We start from the raw sequence: 24,935 nt of genomic DNA on the forward strand, positions 1-24,935 counted from the left end.
TGGTAGACTTTTGACTTCTCCCTCCATAATGTTAAAACTCTGTGTTCTTTGAATCCTTCCCATCGGGGTTCAAACTCCATCTCTGCTGTTTACTACCTATGGGATCCTTCCCTGCCTCACTTTTCTCATTGGCAAAACCGTAACAATGGCATTTGCCCTACCAGGGCTCTAAAGACAAAATCAAACTATGGCATGAGGGTTGAGCTCAGCGCTAGACACCAGTGAGTTCACAATGACTGGCAGCAAAATGAAGTGCCCCAAGGCCATATCCCCCTCTTTCTTCTTCCTTCCTTAGCATTTCTTATGAATTCTCAGATTTGTTTATTGTCAAAAGATCTTGAGTCCCTCAATTTGAGCAAAGGCCTTAGTTGGGCGAGATATCAGCTCTGATAGATGGGGATCCAGAATACTAGAATACCTGGTGGGTGTTTTCCATCAAAACAGTCTAGTCTAGTAAAGCAAGTCCCTGGAGGAAGTGCAGGTGGGAGAAGTGGGTGAAGAATTCCCTGGGAGGTGGTGATCAGGGCCACGCCAAGTGCCCGGGGCAAGTTGGGGGCCTTTATAATGCTGCCAGCAGTCGCTGGCTATCAGCCTTGCTCACATCCTCTCCTAGGGTCCGACTTGCAGCTCCGGTAAGTAGGACTCACTCATCCTCCAGGGATCTACCAGGGCCCTTTCCTCCTTCTTGGACTGTCTCGAGCCGCTAGGCTAAGTCCCTCTTCTTTCTTGGTTAATCAGAGAAGTGACAGGAGCCTCGTGACAATTAAGGAAATGCCACAGTAATTGTTACTTAGGAAATTTAGTCTCCATTCTGTACCATTGTTAGGTGTGACTGATTTCCTGATTCTGGGGTTTAGCTCCTTGGCAAGAAGACTTTTCTCATTGAGGGGATATATTTACAGCTGTAGCATTTTGTGGCAACAGTAATCCTTCTTCAAAGCTTTCTTACACCCTTTCAGCAATACCAATGAGCTTTTCAAACTTTGCTTTTAGTTTTACAGAAATCACATTTTATATATCATACTTTATACTATGCAGCTACCTTGTCTCACTCTCATGATTGCCACCTGGGACCTGTGCTTCCCATTTCTAATCACAGATTTAGAAGGTGACAAATGCTGTCTACAAAGAAAATCAGAGACACAGGTCGGAGCTAGGAAGGCCTCAGGGACCTTCTCTATCAGCATCCTCCAAAAAAGGGCATGGGGTCCAGGTTGTCCACAGGTATGCCTGGCCAGCAAGGGGCCAGTGCTCTTTCCCCTGAACCAGGCTGTCTCTTGGTAAAACATCTTCCTAGTAAATCTCTTCACTCCAGTGATCTATTTGGCCTTAAATACTCTCCATGGGGAGGAGGGAGCCATTAGAGCCACTATCATCATACAGCCAAGTTAAATGCTTCACCTTAACATCCCATGGTGAGTCAGGGGTGGAACTAGGATTAGAACCCAGTCCTCTGAGTACCTGGAACAGGGTTTCTCCAACCCATTGTTTATACACACTTTCCCCTAAGACAGAGACTGCCTCTTCTTTATGCACATCCATCTTGCTCACATTCATTGCACTACCCAAGGCAACCAGTAGATACTCCAGACCCATCAGCTCATGCCTTGATCTTGTAAAATGTCCGAGCTACCTTTTAATCATCAACTCAGCACACCTGTCATATTTTCTGGTAAGACTTAGAAATAATTTATGTATCCAGTTAAGTGAGGAGTCCATGGGAAGATGCAGGAAGATAGGAAGTTAAACAACATAGAAGAAGAAAGAAAAAGAGAGGGTAGGATTGCAATGGCTGCGTGTGAATCACTCAGTTAACCAATCTGAGGCTATTAATCACTTATCACATTCTTGACTGGTGAAGAAAACACTCTTCCAGGTGTCAGAAGGGAGAAGAGATGGAGGGAGCCCTTCTCATGGTGTCCCCTGCCTGGGTCTCTTTCAGGCTCACCTGTTCCTGCAGCAATGTCTTCCCAGCAGCAACAGCAACAGCAGCTGCCCCCGAAGATCCAGCAGCAGCAGGTGAAACAGCCCTGTCAGCCACCACCTGTCAAATGTCAAGAGACGTGTGCATCCCAAACCAAGGATCCATGTGCTCCCCAGATCAAGAAGCAATGTCCACCCAAGGGCACATCTGTCCCTGCCCAGCAGACATACCCCTTGGCCCAGCAAACCCCCAAGAGTAAACAGAAGTAAGGATCAGCTTGAATATCACCTGCTCGCCATCCAGACAAGATGGAGCCTGCCTTCTTCCTGCTCCTCTTCCCCCCAGCTCCAGCATTTTCCCATCTCTCCCACCTCCTCCTACCTAGGGTCCAATGAAACACTGTCAGAAGTTCTTCCCATTGAGACCATCACCTCACATCTCACCTTTGCCTTCGTCTTCTATATCCCACCCTGACTCTCTCCCAGGAGGACATGAGGAGGCCTCATTCTCTCCAACCTTCAGCTTGACCACAGTTATGCTGTATTCATGTCCCAAAGCAATAATGTATCCAGACCTCTTCTAGAATTCCACCCTGACTGGTGGGGATACCAGAGGTCAATACACAGCTCCTGCCTATCCTTCCCCAGCTCCCCTTCCCTCAGTGTCTCTCTTATTTCCTCCTCTAATAAATCTGTGCCTCATGTCATTGTCTGTTTCCTGGCTCCAGTTTGTGATCCATTAAATGGTTCAGAGGGGGTGTTTGGGGGAAGTGAGTATATGAGCACACATGTGCCCAGGAAAGCATCCTCATGGACAGGGTTATTCTCCAATAACTAATGACAAGACGGTCAGATCCTGATGCATCTCATGTAAAGGAGGGTGAGAAAAAGCCCAGGGACTAGCTGACAAGGGTCTGGGAGACTCATGTAAGTAATCATATCTAGGAAAGGATAATGGGAGGAAAACCTTAGCTCCTACCATTAAAAGGACCCACCCTACCTGATAAATGTGGTTTTTCCCTCTCAGAAGTTGTCATTCTGAAAAAGCATACAGAAAGTTAAATGATGTAAGAGTACTACAGAGCACTTCTGAAAACGTGCGAATAAATTTTTTAATTTGGAGTTTTTGTGCTTTTAAACTTTTTATTGACTATATTGGAGTGATATTGGTTAATAAATTTATATAGGTTTCAAGTGTATAATTTTAAAATATCATACCCAAAATCAAGCTTCCTTCCATCGCCATTTATCCCTTTACCCTCTTACCTGCCCCTACCTGCCTTTCCCTCCAGTAATCCATAACTGTTGCCTGTGTCTATGAGGGGGTTTTTGATGAATCTCTCCACCTTTTCACCCAGCACCTCGACCCCCTCCCCTCCGACAGCTGGCAGTCTGTTCTCTGTATCTATGAGTCTGTTTTTATTTTGTTTGTTTGTATATTTTATTCATTATAATCCACATATAAATGAAATTATATGGTATTTGTGCCTGACTTATTTCACTTAGCGTAATACTTTCCAGGTCCATCCATGTTGTTACAAAAGGTAAGATTTCCTTCTTTTTTACAGCCGAGTAGTATTCCACTGTGTAAATGTACCACTGTTTTTTTTTATCCCTCTGTCTACTGATGGACATTTAGGCTGCTTCCAAATATTGGCTACCGCAAATAATGCTGCAGTGAACATAGGGGTGTATATATTCTTTGAATTAATGTTTCGGGTTCCTTCTATACATTGCCAGAAGTGGAATCACTGGGTCATAAGGCAGTTTTCATCTTTAATTTTTTTGAAGAAATTTCCACAGTGGCTGCACCAATCTTCATTCCCACCAACAGTGCACTTCACTTTTTTCCATATCCTCCCCAACACTTGCTGTTTGTTGATTTATTGATGATAGCCACTCTGATAGGTGTGAGGTGATATCTCATTGTGGTTTTAATTTGCATTCCTCTGATGATTAGTGACGTTGAGCGTCTTTTCATATGTCTAGTGGCCAAGTGTATGTCTCCTTTGGAGAAGTGTCTATTCAGGTCCTTTGCCCATTTTTTAATTGGATTGTTTGCCTGTCAGTGTTGAGTTGTATAAGTTCTTCATAAATTTTGGATATTAAGCTCTTATCAGATGTATCATAGGAGAATATATTCTCCCATTCAATGGGTTGTCTTTTCATTTTGTTGATGGTTTCCTTTGCTGTGCAAACCTTTTAAGTTTAATTTAGTCTTATTTGTTTATTTTTCTTTTGTTGCCCTTGTCAAAAAGATATAACAGAAAAAAATATTGTTATGAGAATTGTCTGATATTTTACTGTCTATATTCTCCTCTAGAATCTTTATGGGTTCAAGTCTAACATTTAAGTCTTTAATACATTTTGAGTTTTTTCTTGTGTAGGGTGTAAGAAGGAGGTCTAGTTTCTTTCTTTTTTTTTTTTTTTTTTTTGCATATATCTGTCCAATTCTCCCAACACCTTTTATTGAATAGTCTTATCTTTACCTTATTTTATATTCTTATCTCCTTTGTGACATGTTAATTAACCATAAAGGTGGGAATTTGTTTGTTTCATTGATTTGTATGCCTGTTTTTATGCCAGTATCATGCTGTTTTGATTACTATGGCTTTGTAGTATAGTTTGATATTAGGCAGCATGATTCCTCTAACTTTGTTCTTCTTTCTCAAGCTTTCTGTGGCTATGTAGTCTTTTGTGGTTCCATATGAGTTTTTGGAGTATTTGTTCTAGTTCTGTAAAATACACCTTTGGTATCTTATTGGAATTGTGTTGAATTTATAGATTGCCTTGGGTAGTACAGACATTTTAATAATATTAGTTCTTCCTATTTGTGAACATGGTTTATGCTTCTACTTACCATATTTTGCCATGTATAATGCACACTTTTTTGCCCAAATTTTTGAGGGGAAAAATACGGATGTGCATTATATATGGATAGTACTAATTCTGTATCTATATAAATGTTTTAAATTATTTTATTTATGCTTAGATGTTAAAGGTGTAATCCTAGAAAGCAATAATGATACCATATGCAAAATAATACCCCAGAATACAATAATAGGTTTTGTTTCTAAATATAAATAAATAATTGAATTTAAAAATTTTAATTAAAATTAACATTTTAGAAAGAACTGAAACCTACCATAAGCTCTCATGACACTTTGTACAAAATTCTTATTAAGTAACATAATTATTATAGCTTTTATGAATAGTGTACACATTTTTTGCATAATAGTTCACCTTTATGTGTTTAGTTCCTCTACTAAAGTATGAACCATTGAAATCTAAAGGTCTTACTGTTTTTAGTATTTCCCAACTGCACAACTAGCTTTTCCAAATACAGAAGGAAGAACTTCTGCTTCTGAGTGAAATGGGATAGCTTGTGGTAAACCCATAGTCTAGTACAATCTAGACTAAATTTATAAATTACCTGGGTACCCCAAAACTCCAGAGAGAGGAGAACTTCAGCAGTAAGCTGAAACTTCTTATATCCCAGGATCACTTGTGGATCCTGGGCATGGGCAGAAGGAAAGCCTGGGCTTCTCCTTGTACAGGATTCTTGCTACAGGGAGAGAAACTGAAAGAGTTGGTGGTTGCTTTTGGGGTCTTCAAGCAAATGACAATATAGTTAATTTAGGAAATGTTCAAATCAAGGTACTAAAAACCTAAGCAAAAAGTTTCTGAACGGCAGACTGGAACAATGATTGGAGTTTGCAACCTGGCAGGAAGAGAGACCCTGGGAACATACCAGATTGAAAGTTTAAAATTGTAAGGCCAGGGGCAAGTCTAATCTTTTATGACGATTAGAATAATGGTTGTCCTTGAGGAGAGGGCTGATAGCGGGGGCATGATGGAGTTTTGTTCTGGGGCTCTGAAATATTTTCAGTCTGTGCGTGGTGGATTCATGGGTACATGTATATATAAAAAGTTCTTTGGGCTGTACTGAAGATTTGTGTTTTGTGTTAGTGTAACCTCAATAAAACTAAAAACATTCCACATTATATAAGTGTATCAAGTCACCACACTGTACACCTTAAACTTACACAATGTTGTACTTCAATTGTATCTCAATAACGATAAGGGGAAAAAGAAATTTAAAAAAATAACATCAATTACCTTATCTAAATTTAATGGAAGTATGAGAACTTCATACTTCATAAATGAGAATTTAGTATGAGAAGTTCATACTAAAAATATAAAACAATGTTGAAAGAAACTAAAGGAGAACTAACAAATGAAGACATGTGCCATGTTTATGTATTAAAAGACTCTATTTTAGTCTGAGTCACACATACACAATCATCTGACTTACTGCAAAAAAAGGCATTGCAAACAAATGAAAAAAGAATATTTTTCAATAAATGACAATGAGTAAAATGGACATTCATATGGAACAGATACAACTAAACTCCCTGCTAAATTGTAGATCTAAATTTGAACATTGAAACAATATGTGATTTTTGAAGAAAAGACAGAAGAATGTTTTAATGACCTTAAAGTAGGCAAAGATTTTCTGAAGAGCACAAAAGCACTATTTAGAAAAAAATTAATAAATTTCACTACAATAAAACTAAGAACTCTGTTCAACAGAAGATACTATTCCATAGAAGAAACTATTAAATTACACAAAGACACAGCCTGGGAGAATTTTACATATACACATACATAGGCACACATATGTATATGTATATATGAATATATAAACACAGGTATATGTATATATTATAGATAAACATTATATTCTGACTATATAAAGGAATCCTAAAATTAACAAAAACTACAGAAAGCCTACTAGAAAATGGGCAAAGACTTGAACAGGTACTTCAAGAAAGAGAATGCCCAAATGACAGATAAATACATAAAAAGATGCAAATGACCAATAAACATATAAAAAGATGTTAAACACTAGTGGTGTATTCATACAATGAGAGGCTACACAAAAATGGATACATCTCACAAACATAATTTTATGTGAAAGAAAGAAGCATTAATACTATACATTAAATAATCCCATCTACACAGGGTCAAAATGACTCAAAGGTGAGATAAGGGAGCTCCAGGGAACTGGTCAAGTTTTGTCACTTTATCTGGGTGTTAGGTAGATAGATGCGGCTCACTTTGTGAGCTCTTTGCATTTCCCTGCATAATATTATGCTTCTAAATTTTTATAAAGGCTACATGAATTTAAAAAGTACTTGGACAATATTTCCATTCTCAATGACTTAAAAAACTGAGTTGTTTTTCCCTGTTTCTGTGCATACTTCACCGATTTCCTACCCATCCTGTCTTCAAACCCCACACATCAGTGCAATAAAAATTATATTTTTGTTCTTCCTGGAAAAGAAAGTACATTTAGAAAACCTCTTACTGCTGTGGTAGGGGAGAGAGAGCTCACAACCAACTCCTTGCTCTATTCTTCCACTTGCCCAGAAAATTCCTTCCACCCCAGAGACAGAATACCCAACCCCCACCTGACCGGCAGCCCAGTCACAAGCCCCCCGGTATTTTCCTTGCCACCACCCCTGGCCAGTAGCTCCTTAAAGACAAAGTGCCCAGACCTTGGCATCTGCATGGGAGCTGTTTTGATAGTCAGTCCCCTTTAAGAGAAGAACAAGGCTCCATAGTCAGAATGAACAGAGCTGAATCTCAGCATTTCTGTCTCCTGTGTGATTCATCTAGTCACTTGGAGCCCAAGCCTTAGTGTTCTCACTTGTGAAAAGTTTTAATGGTTTAGTAACAATTATTTGCAGAATTTTTGTGAGGATTAGAAATAATCTCTATAAATTAGCTGGATATGGTATATGCTCAATAAATGATTGATCTTATTACCACTTACAGCTGGGGAAGGTAACGGCTGTAAGTGGCCATGCCTGTGCCTAGGGAGTGGCTTTTAACTGACTCAGGAATCTGTGCTAATGTGTAATTGTTGTCTTCCCCCCCCCCCCCCCAGCCTGGGGAATACTGCAGACTGGAAAAGAGGAGACACAGGCTCTAGTTCTGGCTCTGTACTAAATAGATCTGTGACCTCGAGCAAGTCCCTTCACAGTGGTCCAGTGTCCACATATGAGAAGTTGATTTGGATGCTCTCTTCCTGCCCTAAAATTAGGTAGATTTATTCATTCTTTTGGGCTTTTGCATTTCTGTGCGTCCTGTTCTCTACCTCAACCACACTACTCCCATGAAATTGGATCTGCTGGTCTCCTACCAAGCAGAGGAAATGTGTTTGGGACATGGGCAAAACCCAGGAAATGGGAGAATGAATAAATGAATGAATGAACAAATGAAAGAATGTCAGATTTCATGAACAATTTTAGACTGTGATAAACAGAAAATCTAAAAAGAAGCAACAATTGTGTATTTTAGGTGATTCTGAAAAAAATAAAGATTTCTTTTGCATGGGCAGGAAAGACAGGAGGGTAGAAAACTGTAAGTTTTAGTACTTTGGGACTCCAAAAGTCATCATTTGTCCCTGCCAGAGGCTCCTTGGAAGTAGGAAGCATGAGCCTTTGATCCACTAGAGGAAATCAAAATATGTCACCCAAAATAAACCTCTTCAATATAAAAATTATTTTGAGCAGGAGGCAATTAAGAAAGAGCAAACACAACGGAACTTTCCCCCACTTTTCTGCTAGAGGCAGTACATAAATTCTTCTTTTACTGGACATCAACTCTTATTAGCCCAGAAATACACCAGAGGAATTTGCAAACAAACCTCCCTCCATTAGTTCCCACCCACATATTTATCCTCCCAGTTTGCTGCCCTTAGAAGGCTTAACTGCTTTCCCTGTCCTGTAATTTCTCTACAAATGTATTGCTTTGTTGAATACATTTTATAAGGTGCAGTCCTGGGCCACTGCTTTTGAGTTTCTCCTTGTTTTAGATTTCTCCCTCAAGATGTGCATGCACAACTAAGGTGTTTGTTTTTCTGTTTTTATTGTTAATCTGTCTTTTTTTTTTAAGAGTCCAGCTAAAAACCTATGATGGCTAGAGGCAAAGTTTTGTCTTCCCTATATCACCAAAAAGTCTCCATACTAGTCACATGACAAAGTCTAGGCAGGTGACACAGCGTCATCTCCTGACTCCAGACCACTGGTTCCAGGACCTGCTCAGCCTGAGCCTGTCCTTCAATGATCCCTTGGAGAGAAGGTGGGGTTTCAGGGTGTGTGGAAGTATAAATACTTCACCTTCCTTGGATGAGACTTAATTTCTTCCCAAGGCTCTCAATATCCTCAGGCCAAACACCCACATTTATCAGCATCTAGTTGCATCAGCATTAATATGTGCCCAGACACCTTAGCACCCACCTGCACCTCCTCTCACCCACCTGAACCTTCTCCTACTCACCTGCAACTACTTCCACCTGGATTAGGTCATGGGGCTGGGACTGCCTGCCTAGATTCAGGCACTAAGAGTGGTGATAGCCTGTGAGAGCAGTGATTTTCAACTCTGACATTATCTGGAGACTTTAAAAATTAACTGATTGAATAAAACTAAAGTGGAGACCAGACAGGGATACTTTTTTAAAGAAAACTACATGATGTTAATTGCAGTCAAGGTAGAAAAGACATTGGGTTTAGAATCTAGTGTTTCCCCACCGCCTGATGAACACTTCAGAAATACAGATCCCCAGATCTCCTTTAGTTATGTCTATTTTATTAGGATGGAGAGGTTGCAGCTGTATTTTTAACAAGCCTTTTAAGTGATTCTTATGCTTAGGTCAGTTGGGGAAACAATCTTCACTCATGGGTATTGGGTCCCAGAAGCTCATCAAATGCTGTCTATTTCTCCACCAGACTTCATGCTTGACGTTTGGTTGTCATTCGGCAAACATGCGTTAAACAAATGACTGACTGACTACTTCACAAACCAAGAATTTTATGAAATGTTCTGAGTCACTGGAGATGAGTTTCTAATAATTGATATGTTTCAGATCCTAAAGAGAAGAAATGCGCTGGTGTATAGTGTCCATCAACTATGCGCTAGTCACTATAGCAGTCGCTTTGCATATGTAATTCTATTTAATTACAGTTCTGGAAGCCAATATTATCATTCCTAATGTACAGGTAAGATAAACCGAGATTCATAAAGGAGTCACATGGTACCGGATTTGCATCTTGGAACTGCCACCTATTTGCCCTGTAAACTTGATCAGGTGACTTAATTCTCTTATGCTTCAACTTCCACATTTGTAGAATGGGTTTAATGATCTATTCTTAGCACTGCCATTGTGACAATTAGCATCAAGTGTCCAGAACAAAGTCTGGCACTTTGTGGGTGCCAATCAAATGGAACCTATTGTTATTAAGAAACTTTCCCAGTGTCATACACACATAGCTAGTAAGGACCAGAGTCAGAATCTGAACCCAGGACTTACGTTTTACACCTGTGATCTTTGGAGGCCACTCTGCACTCTGGAGGTGCTGGGTCTCAGAGGTGGACTGGGGTGAAGCAGGCACAGCTGAATGAACAAGGGAGAGACCAAGAACTGCAAACAGTAGTCACCTCCCGTGAGGTTCTGCATTCTCTGTGGAAAACATTTAGCCATGTGCCCGTCACTGTGCCCCTTCAACAGTCCAAGGGGCACTGCGTGATTGGAGGGGAGCGCACCTAGCACACAGTCTGAACCACCCCAGATTCCATTCCTAAACTCAGTTCCCTGCCCTGAAAATATCCACCTTCTATCTGTATCTTTCAATCATCCATACCCAGGGAAACTTTATGTCAGATGGGTAACAGAGGGGCAATTGATCAGTTCAGCTGTGCAAGAATGTTCAGGACCCAGTTTGTGTCTCTTCTAAGAGCAGTCTTCCAGCTTGTATAGAATGCGCCACTCTTTACTAGAATTGAGAAGCAATGTGGCAGGGTTGTTAAGAGACTGTATCCTGGCACATTCTATCTTTGTAATCTCTTCGGAGAGTTACTTAATATTTTTTTGCCTCAGTTTCTGTACCTGGGGCATGCTCAGGTCGTTGCATAATCTCCGACAACTTTAGCTGCCCCCTGTGCCCCCAGTCACATAAAGCCTGGGCTGTGTAGTCATCGCCACTATCCAATAACTCACAACATAATCTGGTCAATATGTATGTCTGAAAGTTTAGTGGAAAAAGCAAGGAAGATACAGGGTCCTCTCTCTTTCAGAGGAAAAAGAAAAATACACAGACGTTCCATCTGATTTCAAGTAGGAGGGGAAGAAAGAATGAGACACATTAGCAAGAATCATTATGAATATATATGTGTTCATTTATATATAGATATAAAATTGTTGTTCAAATGCAGTTGTCTCCATTCCCCCCCCCACTACACTCCCAAACAACATTTTTAACCCATCATCCTAAAAGTGTCTGAAGCATCATTTCATTTAATCTTTACAATAATCTTGAAAAGTACAATCTCAAATTCCCAATTTAAAGATAACATTAAAAAAAAAAACAAACCAAAAAAACAAAAATAAAGATAAGAACATTAAAGTGCAGAAAGGTCCGGTAACTCACTCAAGGTCATCCAACTAACAAGGGCAGAACAAGGCTTTGAAATAACTTCTACATGCCTCAAGCAAAGAAGATAATTTAAATGTTTATCCCTTCAGGGATTGAAAAGAGAAAAGAGGGAGGGGCGTGCTCTGTTCTTAGGGAGGTATGGGCTTGGAGAAGGAACTTTGTACCCAGGTGTCGTGTAATTCTGCTGCTAGGCAAGCTCTGAAGCCTGGACTAAGTCCCTTCCTCACCTCCTTTGTCCGGTCCCCGCTATAGGACACAGAGCAGGGTAAAGGCTGTCAGTGCCGGGATGCCCAGCACCCTCCCACCTCTGCGTCCACACTTGCAGCCTTCACTTCTCTTGCCTGCTGGGCCAAAGTGCTCAGGAGGCTTCTCAACCCCTGGGCCCTGGTGTTGCTTCTTCCTTTTCCTCCTCTTTTTCAGATGGGGATCCCGTGTGTTACACAGACTTTTCTCTTTAACCATCATGACCTGTAACAAGCAGCCAATACCCTTCTCCTCACAGTGATGGCGGGGGACAGTGTGGGGAGGAAGTAAAAGTAAAACTCTCTTAATGCTACTTGTTCCTAGATGTTGCCATATTTCAAATATGGGCTTCTATGGTAAAAAATGACTAGGATTGAAATTCTGCAGCATATTCTCTGCCTGCTCTGAGCCTCGGGGAAGTAAAAGAGGAGGGAGCAACATAAATCAGGAAGGGCCTGTAGCTGGTTAGGCTTAGGGCCGGTCTGCCCTGCTCTGTAAATGGATGGTGAACCAAAGGCAGCTCACAACTAATGCAGGACCTCACAGATGGTCCAAAGAGGAGCCAGGCTCAGACTTGGGCAGAACAGCAGCCTCCTGTGAACTAAGGAGGGGGTCCTGTGAAAGCCTGAGAAACCCTGGGAGGTGGACTTACCATTAGAAACCACCTACTTCCCCCAACTTTTTGCTTTATGTGGGGAGTTTGTAGATCCAGATTCACCAAGTAGGCCCCACCCTGACAATGAAACAAAGCTTATTTGACAGGGAAAACAGATTTACAACCAACCACTAAGTGAGCTTCAGGTAAACAAACAGGCAGAATGATGTTTAGGGTCAATAGAAAGTTCCAGAATTGGAAGCAGAGTTGGGCGGAGAGAAGGATGTACAGGTTGAGGCAGGCAGGAGAGCCTCAACAGGGCAGGGTACCAAGTGACAGGGAAATCCCTTTGCATCCAGGGCCCAGGCCAAAGGAGAGCCTAGAACACCCAGCCTCAGAGCTGGGTTCAGATCCTTCAGGGCCTGAGACAAACTCGGTGGGGTGCACAGGGTAGCAGAAAGCAGATTCCTCAGATTTCTATACATCAATAATGAATTATCAGAAAGGGAAACTAAAAAAAAAAAAAAAAAAAAAAAAAAAAATCCCATTCATAAAGAAAGAAATACCTCAGAATAAATTTAACCAAGGACATTAAAGAACTGTACTCAGAAGATTATTAAGCACTGAAGAAATAAATTGAAGAAGATCCAAATAAGTGGAAGCCTATACTGTGTCCATGGATAGAAAGAATTAACATCATGACAATCCATAATTTAGATTTTAGCAATCTATAGATTAAATGCAATTCCTATCAAAATACCAATGATGTATTTCACAGAACTGAAACAAATATTCCAAAAATTTACATGGAATCACAAAAGACCTCAAATAGCCACCGCAATCTTGAGAAAGAAGAGCAAAGTTGGAGGAATCACACTACCTGATATCAAACAATATTGCAAATTAATAGTAATCAAAACAGCATGGTACTGGCATAGAAAACAGACATATAGATCAATGGCACAGAATAGATAGCCCAGAAATAAACCCATGCCTTTATAGTCAATTAATATTTGACAAAGGAGGCAAAAACTTACAATGTAGTAAACATAAATAAATATTCAATAAGTGTTGGACAGATATATGCAAAAAGTGAAACCAGGCTGCATTCTTACACCATACACAAGAATGAATCCAAAATGAATTAAAAACTTAAACGTTAGACTCAAAACCATTGAAATCCTAGAAGAAAACATAGACAGTAAAATCTTGGGCATTTCTTGTAGCAATATTTTTTCTGATATATTTCCTCAGACAAGGGAAACAAAAGAAAAAATAAACAAATAGGACTACATAAAACTAAAAAGTTATTGCACAGCAATGGAAACCATCAACAAAATGAAAACCCGCTGAATGGGAGAACATATTCTTCCCTGATATGTATGATAAGGGTTTAATATCCAAAATTTATAAAGAACTTATAAAACTTAACACACAAGAAAAACAATCTGATTAAAAAATGGGTAAAGGACCTGAAAAGGCACTTCTCCAAACACAACCTACAGATTACCAATAGACATATGAAAAGATGCTCAATGTCACTAATAATCATAGAAATGTAAATTAAAACTACAATGAGATATCACCTTACACCTGTCAGAAGTTATCAATAAATTAACAAACAAAAAGTGTTGGCGAGGACATGGAGAAAGTGGAGCCCTCGTGCACAGTTGGTGGGAATGCAGACTGGGGCAGCCACTGGAAAGCAGTGTGGTGCTACCACAGTGATTCCACTCCTGGGAATTTATCCAAAGAAACCAAAACACCAATTGGAAAGAATATATGCACCCCTATGTTCATTGCAGTGTGATTTACACAGCCAAGATCTGGAAAACAGCCCAAGTGTCCATCAGTAGATGAGTGGGTAAAAAAGCTGTGGTGCATTTACACAATGGAATGTTACTTGACTGTAAAAAATAAAAAGAAGAAAATTATACTCTTTGCGACAGCATGGATGGACCTGGAGACTATTGTGCTAAATGAAATAAGCCAGAGAAAGACAAGTATCATGATTTCACTCATATGTGGAATACAAGGAACAAAGTAAACTAACAAGCAAAATGGAAACAGATTCATACACAGAGGGCAGGCTGGCAGCTGTTGGAGGGGGCTCGTGGGGCTCGGGGTGGAGGGTCTGAGCAAAAGGGAAAAAAAAGTAAAAAACTCATGGACAAGAACAGCAGCGTGGCACCTGCTGGGATGGCGGGGCGGGATGGGGTTGGGAGATAACGGTGATGAAAATATTCTTGACTCGGGGCACTGAACACATAATACAGTGTTCAGAGGATGTGTTGTGTAAATGCACACCTGAAACCTGTATAATTTTGTTAACCAGTGTCACTCCAATAAGTTTCATAAAAAGGAATAAAAAAAAACATTAACGGAGCTTGAGCAGAGTGTCAGACACTATCCTAAATATTGGCATCAGGACTGTTAATAGGAAAGGTCCCATCCCTTATCTCCCTCTCTGTCTTATGGGATCAGGAGCCAGACTCTGGTGGTTGGATGTTTCCCAAGTTTAAGGTGAAGAGGACATTTATCTCATAATGGACCATACCCAGAGCCTATGCTTGATTTAGATGATGATGTTTGGGTCCTTTGAGTTTATATTTAGATTACATTTGGTCTTAGAGTTGGAACAGGAATGGGTTAAGGTGTTTGAGGATGTTGGGACAGGTGAATGTATTTTGCATGTGGGACAGATAAGAATTTTCAGGAGCCAGAGGATGGCAGATTGTAGTGAGTTGAATAAGGAACCCAGGGATTCCCTTCCTGGAAGTTCAGAATGTGACTTTATTTGGAAATGGTAATTAGTTAAGATGAGGTCTTAATGGAAATGTGCCCTACATCCAATATGACCAGTGTCCTTTTAAGGAGAAGAGAAGAGACAGGCAAAGGAGAAAGCCATGTCAAGGTAAAGGCAGAGGTTGCGGTGGTACATCTATGAGCCAAGGAAGGTCTGACTGCCAGCAACCACCTAAAGCCAGGAGAGAGGCATGGAACACATTCTCCCTCAGAGCAGCCCAGAAAGAGCCTACCTGTTAACACCTTGATTTCAGGCTTCTAGATTCACGACTGTGAGGTAATAAATTTCTGTTGTTTTAAGTAAAAAAAGAAAAAGAAAAGAAAAGAAAGCAGTTTCCTTGGGGCTCAGAATTCTCCCAGGGACAGCAGCAGGTTCTTCCTGGTGTTCCTTGTGTCAGGGCTCCTGACAGGGAGTTTGGGTGAAAAGAGGGGCCTGGCTTAAGCCCAGAGGGGAGCGAAACTGAGGTGAGAAGCTTGAACCCAGCTGTGGCCACAAGTACTGGTGGCAGCCCAGAGAGAGGTGGGTCTTTTAACTGACCGACAGTGAGGCAGGTGTGTGGGGCAGGTACTGGAAGCACTGTCTGTCTTTTGCTGAGCCCTTCTTTTCTCAGTTCATTCTCAAAGATGAGGGACTTCCCAGAAGACTCTAGGCCTCTCTTTACAAATAATGTCATTCTTTAATTTATTCATTCAATCATTCAGTCAGTTAGTCATCCTATAATCGCCAGCTCACCAAGCAGCTACTTAACTGCACACCAGGTACCATGTGAGGATGGATGTGGACCATTTGCTATGGGGACACAGTGGGAGACTAATCCAGGACTCAAGTTCATGAGAGGTGACTCAGCTGTGGAGCCAGCAGGTGCTCCACAAATATTTAAGTGTGTTTTTGGTGGCAGTGTAGGTAAAGGAGGAGATTCTATCCACACACCTGGGTTTTAATGGTGATTTGAATTTTCCTAAGACCACACCTAGTAACATACTGTGTTTTGAGGGCAGCTCTGAACCAGTGACTTCATTTTATGTTATGTTGATTAGAGGAAATTGCTGGCGTGAGGACCCAAGGAACCCCTGTTTTTGTGTTCCCAGAAAAGGTCAGGACCTGACCATCATGGAAGGAAGGTATACCTGGACAGGTGCTCAGAGGCTGCTCACCTTCGGCTATCCTCAGTGTCGTTACTTGTCAGGGTTCCCAGGCTCTGTCACTATGGGGCCTGCGCAAGAGTGAAAGCAACTCTTGTTCAAAAGAGGCATCTTAGCCTTCTCCTCCCTCTCAGACCCTGGTCCACTAAGTGATGGCAAACTGAACCAGTGCCTTATTTCCACTTTTGCTAATTCGTGTCCCCTCCTAGTTTTAGCAGAGCTATAAATACCTTCTATTAATCCTCAGATCTACCTCAAACATTAAGCAGATTGATGACTACTTAAGAGGACACATCCTAGCAAAAATTAAGGGCTTACCCAAAGCGAAGCCTCTATGTGTCTTTCCACACTGCCACACACACAGAGGTTTCCCAGGACTAGGTGGACCCAGCTCCAAGCCAGGGAGTCTGGACTTCCTCTTTCCACTTTTAATCACATTCCTGCTTAATTTCCTCAGTAGGCATTAGGAGGGATTAAGGCAAAGTAGAACATAGGATATCTGTGTACAATTCCTTTTCTTATGGGGTTTGTTGTTTGACCTTGGGTGAATTATTTCACTTCTCATGGCCACAAATGCCCCAGTTATCACATGAAGAGTGTGGACTGAGGCTCTCCAAGACCCATTGTGTAGTGGCTCTGAATGAGACTCTTGCCTCAGGGAGTTCCAAGTCTAATAAGGGAAAGTGGTCTTTGTACAGAGAGCTCCTAGAATGAGCCATGACTGGCATACACTAAGGACTCTAATATTCATTTAACTAATGAGGAAAAAAATACTGTCCTGGGAACATCATTGTTTTGAGTAGGCCCAGCTCTGAGACTCAGAAAGCACTCAGGAGATACAGAGCTAGGAGTGGGGGCACAGTGCAGCCAGCAAGAGCTCCAGGTGTTGGGGCTGGAAGTTCAGAGTGGGCAAGAGGTAACAGAGATTCATCACTTATGGCTCCATGGATAGGCTTGGGGTGCAGGCAGTAAGAAAAGTCTTCCAGGTTTTCAGGTGGGGTGGTATATAGTTGGATTAGGACGGAGAAAAGGGCCATGGCCAGAAGGCTGGGTGGAGTGCAGGGAAAGGTTATCCCAGAAGATGAATTAGCCCTTGAAAATCTCTTAAGTAGGAGAGGGGTGAAGGTGTGGTTGGTGAAAGCAAAGCAGGTTTACCCAGATTAGCAACCAGTCATGAATGGGTGGGGTTGGGGGCGATAATTAAGTAATTCTGAATGTGTGTAATTCAACAGAGTCAGGAGAAAGATGGGGGAAATGGATATAATGGTCTTGAATCCTGAAGACAAGGAGCCTACTTGCAGTCATTTTCATGATTTCTAACATCCACCTTTACACTGCAGGCAACTTGTACCCACCTCAGCTCCACTGCTCCCCTTCCCTTCCCCACTTGTTCATGTGCCTGAATGCATTCTATCCCACAGAATATAAGGAACAAACATCTCATGAAATAAGAGAGCAGAAAGGTGGCAAGATCACAAAAGGTCTCAAATTTCCCGCCAGGGTTAATTCATAAAACCCTCCAGGAAGCCTATGGCTCACCCCTCCCCCAACACAGGCCCTACACTTGGGTCTAAGGGGGAAGGTGGCAGTGGGAATTAGGTCTAGATGACATCACCATCAGGCAGCCAGTGCCAAAAAATACCAAGTGGGTGGTTTTCATCACAAAAGCTGAGCCAACTGATAATTGAGGGGAGTGGGGTGAATCATGTTTGACAGGTGAGGAATGAAAACAGAGGGGCCTGGGGCAATTTTATTTTCTTAAGGCAGGGCTCAGTCACCTTATAAAAAGCCAGCTGGCCATTGACTTTACACCAGACCAGAGCGACCACGAAACCTGATCTTCTCTGTGTACCAGGTGAGTCTCTGATTGGAACCAATGTGAAATTCTTGTTTATTTTTTCATTGTTAGAAACTGGACAGAGGAAGACGTGTAAGAAGGCTGATATTGGATATTAATTAGAGAGTGAGACTAGTGGAATATTTTTATTTTAAATTAAAGCACAGTTTGAGTTTGAAGAGAACTGAGTAGGTGGTTAAGTCAGCCACCTCAGTAGACAACTATGAAACTAGGGGACAGTGAAGGGGACAGATCTGTGAAAGATCCCACAGTAAGTTAAAAACTACAACTACAGCTCAGGCTCAGAACACTCTCAGAAACACTGTCATCTCTGTTTATGATACTTACTACAAAAACTTTAACTCATATCATAGACCTCTAACAAACCTTTTACCGTATTTAATACACTATGCTAAGTACTTTGGGTAAATCATACCCATACCTATGGGAACTTACTTAACAAACTCACAACATAGCAAGGGAGATAATGCATGTACATACATAATGAGACACAAAGTAGATAGTGGTTGGTGTAAGGAGAAGGGGCAGGGAAGGGCTGTGACAGTTCTGGGGAGTCACACTTACAAAGAGCTCTCAATGGTGGCAATGATGTGAGCTATGATGGAGGAGTATTTGGACAGCAGAGTGGAAAGGAAAGCAGTTCAGAGGGGACTGTGTAAGCAAAGGCTAACGTGAGGTTGTAGGAGCTTGAATTCATACAGAGTCGTCCTATAAGTCACAGGTGTGCTGTGTAATACTATGAGTGCATAGATTGTAGTCATTTCTAAGATATTGCCTTCCTAAAGACCCAGTGTGAGTACTTGTCAATGAGGGATGTGACATGTCTGGGGGAAAAATGGAGCTGAGCATTGACTCCCACTGAAATGGAGTGAACAAATTGGCTTCAAACTCTGTTACCAGAAGAAGGGCTCTTGTGGTATCTAAAGGAAAAGAATTTCCTGAGATCCACATGAGGAAGATGATGTACAATTAAGGTGGTTCCTCTTCAGACTTCCCAATGTCCCATCTTCAGCTGTCTTGCCACAGGAAAAGTCCTATCCTATCTTCAGTAGGACCAGGATGAAGGCCACTGCCCAGAGTTTATGCTCCATATTAAAGCACAGTCCAGTCCAGCATCCAGCTAACTTAGTGTGTGCTTCCAGCTGTAAACCATTTCAGGCTCCCTCCTGGAGCCTGCATGCAGAGTTGCCCTGCCACAGACCATATGGCTGCTAGGGCCGCATGGCCCATGGGAAGAACAGGTGCATGTACTACATAAGTTCAGGTCCCAAGCAAGAGAGTGAGCTTCTTTGTTCCCCTGGGGTTATAACCAGCAGCTTGGATTTTGGACAGACAAGGTGCTTTCTCAAAAAAACAAATTAACTTCCCAAACTTTTGTGGCTTTGGATGGGTCCACATCCTCTTGTTAGACTAGAGGTCTCTACAGTCCAGCACCTCCCCTTGTGGGCTCCAACAGTCTGGTACCAAACAGAGGAAGGAGAGGTGTTAATCCTCTTAGTAGAGAAATGTTGTGATACCCTGGAGTGTGAAGATGCGACTTCCTCCTGGCTGAACAAGCAAACAGGCTTATACTTCCCAGTTTATTAAACTCAATGTCTACTTCCTCTTCCTCTCTTCTCTTTATCAATATCTAGTTAAACACTGACAGTAACAATGGCACATGATGTGAGCTACAATGGAGGAGTATTTGGACAGCAGAGATAGAAAGGAAAACATCTCAGAGGGGACCATGTAAGCAAAGGCTAGAATGAGGTTACAGGAGCTTGGATTCATAGAGTCATCCCATAAGTCACAGGTGCACTGTGTAGTACTAGGAGCTAGTAGACTGCAGTCAGTTTTAAGACATTGCCTTCCATAAAACCTAATATGGGTACTTGCCAATGAGGGCTCTGACATGTCTGGGAAAGAAAGGAAGCTGAGCAATGACTCCCACTGAAATGGAGCAAACAAATAGCCTTTAAGCTCCTCCTCTGGAAAGGGCCCCCAAATTGTCAAAGCATATTTTGGTCTCTGCTGTAAGAGGACAGCCAGAGCTCATTCTTGTGTAGAGATGAGGCTTGCTCTTGTAGAGGGTCTTGAAGTTAAATCTATTTGGCATTGAATGTGGCTTTTTCCCTAGTTAATCCCTGTTTAAAACCTCTGTTCTGCTTCTAGGTCCAGCCTCCTTTGAAGCATGAGTTCCCACCAGCAGAAGCAGCCCTGCACTGCACCCCCCCAGCTTCAGCAGCAGCAGGTGAAACAACCCTGCCAACCTCCACCCCAGGAACCATGTATCCCCCAAACCAAGGAGCCGTGCCACCCCAAGGTTCCTGAGCCATGTCACACCAAGGTTCCTGAGCCATGTCACACCAAGGTTCCAGAGCCATGTCACACCAAGGTTCCTGAGCCATGTCACACCAAGGTCCCGGAGCCATGTCACACCAAGGTCCCGGAGCCATGTCACACCAAGGTTCCGGAGCCATGTCACACCAAGGTTCCGGAGCCATGTCACACCAAGGTTCCAGAGCCCTGCCACACCAAGGTTCCAGAGCCCTGCCACACCAAGGTTCAAGAGCCATGTCACACCAAGGTTCCAGAGCCATGTCACACCAAGGTTCCTGAGCCATGTCACACCAAGGTTCCTGAGCCATGTCACACCAAGTTTCCGGAGCCCTGCCACCCCAAGGTTGCGGAGCCATGTCCTTCAACGGTCATTCCAGCACCAGTTCAGCAGACCAAGCAGAAGTAATGTGGTCCACAACCATGCTGTTGAAGAACCAACCACTGAATGCTGAATCCCCTCCCTTATTCTGCTTATCTATTCCACTTACAATTAGCATGTTGTCATAACCCCCGAGTCATGAACCCTCCCTCTTTGTGCCATCTAAAAAGATGTCCCTCACACTCAGTCTGAAGGGCTCCTGAGCCCTTGAGTAAGGATGACAGTCTCACTGGGTGGGCTAGTCTTCTAGCTGCTCAGGGCTCATCTGCAGAGTGATTGGTATGTGTGGGGGGTGGGGGGGAATCAAGTGACTCTTCCCTGCTCTGCCCCCCATTAAATCATTTTTAACTCCATAACTTGTTGTGTGTGTCATTGGCTGACTCAGCTTTCTTTGCCATTCTCTCAATGTGAAATAGGTACTGCACACAGCAGGGTTGTTTATGAGGGGTATTGTCAGGAAGTGCCTGACCCAGGCACTGAAAATGTGTGGATATGTCTGTGTGACTGTTGTACTCACAGGATGCGCCTGGGCTGCCAATGGGAGAGCAGTCAAGGCCACCCAGAGCCTCTTACTCTGGGCAGCCTCAGCCAGAGCAGGACTTTCTTCTTGCCCCTGAGTAAATCATATCTAAATGTTAATGGTCCCTGCTTCAAGGTCTCTCTCACTCTGAGTCCTTTTCTCCAAATCACCCTTATTCTGTTCAGTTTATTTGTTTTCAAAGAAATAGTTTGAATGGAATGCTTGTACGCATTCCAACATGATTATCTGTTCTTCACTCATCTTCCCTTACTGATGCTCCAACACATAGAAACCAAGCACTTAAACACTCACATTCAGACACAAACATACACACATACACACAAATCCATAAACTTCTCTACCCACACACTCACTACAGAGAAACACACACAGGTAGACTCCTACATACACATGTACACACCCCCAAAATCACACAACGGACACAAGCACATGCTGACTTAATCACCTTATTCAGTGTTTATCTTTCACTGAATGCCCAATAAGAAGACCTCAATGCTGCAGGAGACTAGACTCAACAGTGTCTCCCCAGGAGAAGCCTAAGAAGGGTGATCTTCACCCCCTTTCTCATATAAACTTACATTAACAAGAAAAAGCACACTCACTCTCTCTCTCTTACTCTCTCTCTCTCTTTCTCTCCCCCCCTCATTCTGCTCCTCTCTCTTTCTCTCTCTACCCTCCCCCCAACACACAAGGTACGTATCAGAGTAGAACACAAAATCAAATGCATCATAGAAAACAGTTTATAGAGGTTTCAGAGGAAGAGAGGTTAATACAGGTAAGACAAAAAGTCAGCATTAAGTTAAGAGAGAGCAGGTCATCAAGATATAAAATGCTAGAATGAAAGGCTTAAAGAGCATCTATCACAGCTCATTCTGTTCCAAATCAACTAACTGATATCCAGAGGTCATCAGTTAGTACCTGCATGATGCACAAGCACTCGGATAGGTGGAAGAATTCCAGGAAGTTTGGAGAATATAAGAAAAAAATTGTTCAACAAAGCTTTGCAAGTTGATGTAAATGGTCCCTGCTTCAAGCTCAAAGGCTCATCTGCTCAGGGCTCATCTGAAGAGTGACGAAGAGAATAATGTCACATGAGCCTGCGTGGTTTACACACATTCAGGTGATTTCAAATTATTACACATTGACATGACGGAAAATGTCACCAATATCTATCTACAGGAGCAGCCACCTTTAAAGAGGTTGACCACAGCTGGGGACACTGACTGGTGACACACAGCTGGAAGAGTGCAAAGTCAAGGAACCATCTTAGGGGGAGTTAAGCAAAATGAATTGAAATCCTTAAACATTTGCGTATCCTCTCTATTCCACTGGGAGATATTCATTCATGTACACAAATATTTATTTATAAGGAGAATCACTTTAACATTATAGAAAAAAAAATGAGAGGAAAACAAAATAAACTCCCCAAAAGAGAAAACTAATTGAACAAGTTATTGTGTATCTTTGTCATGGAACATACTGAAATCATAAAATAATAGTCATATGAGAAAGTGTTCAGACAATATCAAGATCATGTAAAATATTATACTATGTAATACATAGTCACATAATTATTTCTTTGTTAAAATGTATGTATACATGCATAAATCTTTTAAAATCTGACAGTAAATACAGCAAAACATAAAGAGTGGCTATATTTGGTTGTGGAGTAAAAGGTATTGTTTATTTTATTCTTTGAACATCCCTATGTTTTAAACATGTTCTATACTATACATTGAAAATTCTTTTATTTATAACACTTCTTTTACATATTTAAAAAAATTAAAGCAGTCCAAGAAGTTGACGAGTGAGAAAAATATTTTTTCCAGAAACTTCCTGAAGTCCTGCAGCTGTTTCCGGGCCAACAGCCCCAAAGGGGGAAGATGGACACAGTAGTTTTTTTAAAAAGAATGATATCCTATATAAATCTCAATTCAACTCTAAAACTTTTTGTCAAAAGTCCCGCAGAACACCACTCCTTCTACCCCACTCACAACCAAAGACCTTGCCCACTGCCTTTGAACCTGTTACCTGGCAGAGGTGGAGTTCTGTTTCCTGTCTGAGGTTCTCTTCTTCCCTCAGCTCCTTTCCTCTCCTGTAAGTTTTGATAGAATGCCATTCACCCAACCAACAGTAGAGAGTAGGCTACTACTCCTGTGTGAAGAATTTGAGGTACAGACTACACACATCTAGTAAACTGCATGTTTGCACCTTGGATGCAGATGTCACCTGTGCAGATAAAGAAATACATATTTGGGTCTCTTTATGGGTAGAGAGACCTTGGTTTCTCTGTCTCTGCAGCACTGTGAGTCTCTGTTTTCTGAAGAAAACAGAAGATGATAGTATCTGGTTTAGATGAGAACTGTTCAATAACAGCGTTCCCACTGGGCTGTAGGCCGTTTCCTCCTATTGCTGACTCAGAACAGTCTTTTGGGGGGGGTCTATGCCAACCACTTTCCCAGCCAGCTTCCCATATCTCCCTGCATTAAGTAATGTGCTTGCTTCTCCACTATGTTGCTTCTCCTGTCCCTCTTTGCCTTCTGTCCCTTTTATGCTGTATGTTCAACAACCCTGCACATACCCCTGCCACCCTCACACCTCTGCAAAACCAAGAGCCTGCCAAGTGGTGAGATGATGCGAGGTTACCACGTCTTGAGCAGAGCACCCCTCCCCCAACCCCAGGTCACCGCGGATGGAGGAAAATAAAATAAGTTATTCCAGACACTTCTCGGTCTGCCAGGGAAGAGGGGGTGGTGATTCCGTCTAGTGGAGAATGCCCTGAGGCCTTCTCTTGAAGTGGCTTTTATTGAGAACAATATGTGCAGGGGTATATAGCATTCATGAAAAGCTCATCAATCAATGTCAAAGGCTATGATTAAAGGGACACAGAGATTTGCCTCAGGTCAGGGTCTGGTAGACAGGGTGGCACCCATTTGGCCCTGAAACCTGGGAAACTGATCACATTCTATGCTCAGACCCCAAACACCAGTACTCATTAACTCGAGGGCATTCTTAGCAAAGTAAATTTCATAGGGTTTAATGCATTTTTTCAGGCCTAATTGTCCCTGGGAGCTGTCTGGTCCAGTTTAGGGCTGTACCTGCCTTTAGTATTGTTTCACTGACCCAGTCAGGTGGCGAGCAGAGCAGCCAAGAGATAAACAGACTTCTTTCAGATAGAATGAGGACTCCGGCCATGACAAAGCTGAGGGGTGAGGGTCTTATGCCCCTTCTCCGTGTCCCTCAAGTTCTTCCCTGATGGCCCCCATGCAATTGTGCCTGTCTTAGGTTGCCCCTGCCTTCGAGGGGTCTTACCTATCATTGACTAACCAGCCATCCTCCAGGGCCAAGCAGGGTGATGTGAGGGAAACAGGGGCTGTGCCCCTGCCAGGAGGACAGGTTTTGTCTCCTCAGAGGCCTATTTTTCCAAGGCCTCCTTGCTCAGCTCCATCCTTGGGGCCCTCTCACCTGTTAGCGAGGCTACAGTCCCTGAAACCAGGCAGGACGGTTCCCAACAGTGAGAGCTTATTTGATATTTGCCGAGATGTTGAGTAGTCTATATCTTCATTAGATAATGCTGTGGATTTGAAGGGAATGTTCTAAACTTCATCCTTTGAACACGAAATTAC

The 24,935-nt window shown here is 42.2% G+C and overlaps 2 protein-coding genes across 2 annotated transcripts; both read left to right on the plus strand.

Annotated features, from left to right (window-relative positions):
- The first annotated feature begins 1,962 nt into the window (after positions 1-1,962).
- Positions 1,963-2,193, plus strand: SPRR4 (small proline rich protein 4). The gene has a single exon (XM_054562989.1). The coding sequence runs from the start codon at positions 1,963-1,965 to the stop codon at positions 2,191-2,193; it is 231 nt and encodes a 76-aa protein (XP_054418964.1).
- Positions 2,194-20,229: 18,036 nt separating this feature from the next.
- Positions 20,230-20,795, plus strand: LOC129062030 (cornifin alpha-like). The gene is made up of 2 exons (XM_054562809.1): positions 20,230-20,684; positions 20,733-20,795. The coding sequence occupies exons 1-2, from the start codon at positions 20,241-20,243 to the stop codon at positions 20,793-20,795; spliced, it is 507 nt and encodes a 168-aa protein (XP_054418784.1). The 5' UTR covers positions 20,230-20,240.
- Positions 20,796-24,935: the final 4,140 nt, after the last annotated feature.

The sequence above is a fragment of the Pteronotus mesoamericanus genome, unplaced genomic scaffold (assembly GCF_021234165.1).
Source record: "Pteronotus mesoamericanus isolate MK-2021 breed Mesoamerican mustached bat unplaced genomic scaffold, CSHL_Meso_final scaffold_705, whole genome shotgun sequence".
Taxonomy (NCBI): Eukaryota; Metazoa; Chordata; class Mammalia; order Chiroptera; family Mormoopidae; genus Pteronotus; species Pteronotus mesoamericanus.